Below are 5,007 nucleotides of genomic sequence, written 5' to 3'. Positions count from 1 at the left end.
AGCCACAAAATGCCTTACTAAACACAACTTAAGGAAAGATACAAACTTTTTAATGACATTTCACTAGAGGGAGAGATTTGAACAACCACATATAATGAATTAGTTAAAAATAGAAGACTGATTTACAAATTTCACAGTACATATTAAAATAAAATTGTAAAATGTATAAAAATTCCGGTTATAAATAAAATAGTTATTTAGAGTAACGTTCATTATTTTTAATATTTGATCTGAAATTCACTTAACATATTTTTGGACATACTGGAAGATCGCTAATTGATTGTGTGTAATAATAAAAGGAGAAATATTAGGACCAAGGCAGTTACCCATGGCAAGTCCGCTAATCTGGTAGTAAAATTTATCATGAAAGGTCAGGTAACCAAAATTACAACAAAGTTCTAAAGCTGAAAGAAATGAGGTGAGGTTAAGCGTGGTATGAGGTTGATTAATAGTGCAATTCTTCTCCACGATATGAAGTGCTTTGCCAATGGGGATGTTAGTAAAAAGGCCTTTCGGCATCGAATGAGGCTAAGATAAAGTTGACAGGTATGTACATATTACTATACATTTATGTGTAGTAGTAAGTAATATGTACATAAGATTAGTATGCTTGCAAACTGGATAAAACCATCTGGGTTGATAAGTAGAAGAAAGGTAGATACGGCAGTAATAATTGTGACAATAATTGGACCAGATTTTGAGCTTAAATATCTAGATTTTTGATCATTACTACCTTTATAGCAGTTATAGAATTTCAGTCAGTTATTAGCAGGCGAAAATTATAACAAACTAACCAATAGTTTCTTAGTAAAAACGATAATGTAAAGCATTAGTTAAAAATAATTTACTAACCAACGGATGACAAATTGTAATATACTTATAAATAGTAATTTATGTAAATAATCTACGGCAGGATTTTAACGAAGAATAGGCTTGGCTTATCTCACAATCTTAATTAATTAAATATTTATAAAACAAAATTTCAAAAGTTCAATAACCATATTAAATTTAAATTGTTGAATATACAACAATTTAAACAATTAAATGAATAGAAAGAAGTATGGTTTCTCATTTGTTTTGTTTTTTTGTATAAGACCTTTATTAAATTATTAAAATTCCCATAAGCATCAATCCATCACTAGATGCTTGATAACTAATTTAATAAAAAGAATATGATAATAAGCAAATGAAGCGTTACGTTAATTATTTCTTTTATTAAATTTTTATTTTTTGTAAAGCAACTTTTGGGAAAATCAAACACTCTTAAAACTCTTTATATCTTTTATTTCAGTCTATTTTTTGTCCATTTTTAAACCTAATTTATATATAATCATCAATATACATATAATATTAATAATTTTTTTTCTAAATAAAAACTTTGTTGTTTAATTTATGATTTTAGAAAATAGGTCTGAAAATGGACCAAAAAATTAATCCGAAACCTCGTCCAACGAATAAATAAAAAATATATGAAATTTAAAGGGAGTTTTATTTTGCCAAAAGTTGTTATATAGAAGAATATATCGCGTTCTGGAACAATGATGATGCAACTGTAAAATTTACTTTATTGTGTTGGTGGGCTCAACAATTAATTTATTAGATGCTTGTAAATCCATTGTTCACCTAAAAAAATTCCTTCGTTGGCAAATTTTTAATCTGTCGACTAACAAGCATCAAATAAATGCAGTTTTAACCCAGCCAATACAATAAAGTCAATTTCACAAATTTTAAAATTTAGTCATTACGATTCCGGACCAGCGATATGACCCTTAGAGAACAGTGTATTCTATCATTTTGAAAATTGTTATTTTTGTTATTGTTGAATAGTTTTAATAATTTATTCTTCCTCAAATAATACATTATACAAAGTACACTATGTCAAGCGATATTTGATAAGTACTACTTGATTTTTTTTTTTTCGATCCCTCTAAAACAGAAATAAAAAGTGAATTAATAGCTGCATTACTGTGAAAAGAAAAGTAATTCGTGTTGGGTCTTACCTTTTACTACCTTTGGTATTTTAAGGTTACCTGTTATGTTTAATGTTATATATGAGCTATCCATTCTAAAAAGGAGCTATTTTAAGTCCGGAGGTGAGGGGCCTCCTCGTGTTGTATCGCATAGAAGATAAAATAAAAAACTAAAAAACAAAAAACACATAGGTAAAATATAAAGCAGGTCAAAACATTTTAATTATCAATCCCGCCTATATAACGGAATCTACTGAAAAGGGATTAAATATATGTATATACTCTCACTAAATGCTAAAAATTTGAACATGATCATATGTAATATATATGTTCTATATGATCATACATCGTTCTATATATACATCGTTCTATATGATCATGTTCAAATTGTTAGCATTTAGTGAGAGTATATACATATATTTAATCCCTTCTCAGTAGATTCCACTATATAGGCGGAATTGATAATTAAAATGTTTTGACCTGCTTTATATTTTACCTATGTAACTGTTTTATCGCATTTCTAAACTGATAATTTTTTTATTACTATATGTTTGAAAATAACTGTAATGACGGTCAAAAACTTTGAATTTAACTTTATGTTAAAATATGTTTCCTATCTTTTCTCGAATCTAAAGGACATAATTTCAATTAGTTAACAATTTAGCAATTTTTTTTTACATTTTTTATTAAATTGTTGTTTCTTAATCCAATACAGATGACTATCTCCGAGATCAATTGGAATAGAAGTTACATGCTTTTTAAAAAACAAGTATACTTTTAGACGGAATGAGTATCTGTTCAAACCAATTTTCCGTAAATTTAATACACTGTACGAATAACTTTATTAATAAAAATATAAACCGAAGTCCAGAACTGTGTGTTCACCCGGAGGTAAATATAACAGTATGTATTATAGAATTGTATATTATAAAAAAAATTAGCACATTTAACAAATAAAAAAAATAATTTATTTTGTATTTTTCGTACTCTATAGATTGTACAGTAGACTGTGGTTTCTTTTTGAAAATCCTAATAGTTTTGCGATAGTCTATAGACTGACCATAGTAGATAAAGAAACCCCTATCTTCAGTAATATCTTTGGAACACGTCCAATTCAAAACTTTGGCAGATTTGCCACTGTTCAAGCAAAGCAGTGATATATTCAAGAACAATTGTGAGGAAAGTTAGATGCTCTATAAAACATATCAAGTATGATTTATTCAAAGGAAAACGGTTGTTCAAACTGTCCTATAAAGTTAAGAAAATGTGATATAGAATCATTTAGTTCAGATATAATTATAATAATACCAGGAGGTTCAGATATAATTCATATGAGCATTCTTAAAAGTTATTTGTTAAAATGTCGTCTCCTAATAATTATCCTAGATAAAAGAATGGGGCTTCTATTACATCCTATGTAGTATGCATGCATGTACCATATACACATGAAAGATACTCCTACCTGTAAATGTTAATCCGTTAGAAAGAGCTTTATCTGCAGGGGTATCGGTGAAGTATTGGTTGACGATGATGTTGCCATCGATCTTGGTGCCTATGGTGGCATCCTTGCAATTCTTCAGCGATATCTGACCGAGACAGAGGTCGGAAGGTGATGGTAACTTTAGCTCCGATACAGTGAAGTCGTTCTCCTTGATATCCAGGCTCATACCGCATCACGGGTGGAGGTTACCAGACCCCGACGAGAACTGACAGCGCTAGTGCCCCCACTCCTCCAGGACCTTCACGTCCTTGGCTGTCCTGCATCTTCTAGGAAATGTTGTTCTTCGCTATTCCTAATTGTTTTATGCTTTATGATAAAAAAAAAAAAAAGTAAAATAATTCTTCGCGCGATACAACGTTAAATCTCCACTAGTTGGAGTCAACACAAAGTCATCTTTACATTTACTCAGGGTCCTGTGATCTCTGATAGATAAAAAAAGTTGTGACAGTTCCAGAAATTTATTCAAGTAAATAAAAAAGTGCACGTTATTTTCTATTAGAAAAAGATTCAAAATATTTATGAGATATTAATAGCTGACCGTATATTAATATAAGAATAAGATGATAGGAGGTGCGGTCAGCAAAAATACACAAATAAACAAAACTTATTTATTTGTACCGACATTTCTCTCTGACTGCTAGGCCTTCATAATGCTTAAAAAAGTTTGTTTATTATTATTTAATTTTTTATTTTTATATTTCTCTGAGTTATGGTAGAAGAAGAAAATAATAATAAACAAACTTGGTAATATACATAACAATGAATTAAGTAGACAGTAGTTGATTGATAATAACATTTGATGAAATATAATATTATAGAGGTAACAATTATACAAAATAGATAATAAAAATATTTTAAAAACACGCAGTATTAAAGAAAATAAAGAAATAAACGTAATGGAAGGTGCAGAAGAAAATGTAAATAATGAGTAGAGATAGGATTTTTATGTTTTCACATATTTTTACCTGACCATGATATCTGCGATTCCTTACTAACTAAAGATGTTTCAAGATAGATCTGGCCAAAAGAAGCCATTTTTATTTCACATATTTTTAAATATTTTGGCCTTTTTTACATATTTTCACATATTTTGTTGTAAATCACATATTTGTTATTTTTAACATATTTTTAGGTATTTTGTCCTGAATCACATATTTCCTTAAATTATTTGTTCAATTGTAAATACATTTTTTTCAGCAACAACGTAAAATTCAAGAGAACGCAAAAACTTAAAAGTGAAATTTCTCATTTATCATATATAGTGCGTACAAATTCTATATCTTCATCTTTTAACGCAAATTAAAAGCAGTGGTAATAATAAATTTTCACACAGGATTACATCGAGAATTTCTCAGAATCAATTAAAAAGAGCAAGGGTCTTATTCCTTATAATAACAAATGATGACACAGCCGTCCAGGTGATGCAGAATACCGAACTAGATGCAATGGAAATAGCTTCATTTAAGTTTGCCCCTATAACGTCAGTAGATGTTGAAAGATCTTTTAGCCGGTACAAGTCCATTCTGTGCTCAAACC

The 5,007-nt window shown here is 29.0% G+C and overlaps 1 protein-coding gene across 7 annotated transcripts in view; it reads right to left on the bottom strand.

The window, feature by feature from the left end:
- The window catches only part of LOC106692872 (Peptidoglycan recognition protein LF), a 153,323-nt gene extending 149,630 nt beyond the window's left edge, over positions 1-3,693 (bottom strand). For 3 of the 7 annotated variants that reach the window (XR_010844156.1, XM_067050180.1, XM_067050181.1), the window contains exon 1: positions 3,433-3,692. Coding sequence is in view for 6 of the 7 variants with exons in the window: in XM_067050180.1 (XP_066906281.1) it covers positions 3,433-3,637 (205 nt within the window). In the remaining variant the exon portion in view is untranslated. Of the gene's footprint in view, positions 1-3,432 lie in introns of all 7 variants that reach the window. The other 4 variants (XM_067050185.1, XM_067050184.1, XM_067050182.1 and 1 more) reach the window with 2 other exon arrangements.
- Between the last annotated feature and the right edge of the window lie 1,314 nt (positions 3,694-5,007).

The sequence above is a fragment of the Halyomorpha halys genome, unplaced genomic scaffold (genome assembly GCF_000696795.3).
Source record: "Halyomorpha halys isolate HHAL.00 unplaced genomic scaffold, Hhal_1.1 Scaffold75.1, whole genome shotgun sequence".
Classification (NCBI taxonomy): Eukaryota; Metazoa; Arthropoda; class Insecta; order Hemiptera; family Pentatomidae; genus Halyomorpha; species Halyomorpha halys.
The sequence above is the reverse complement of the archived record's forward strand: the minus strand, read 5'-3'. Positions and strand labels throughout refer to the sequence as shown.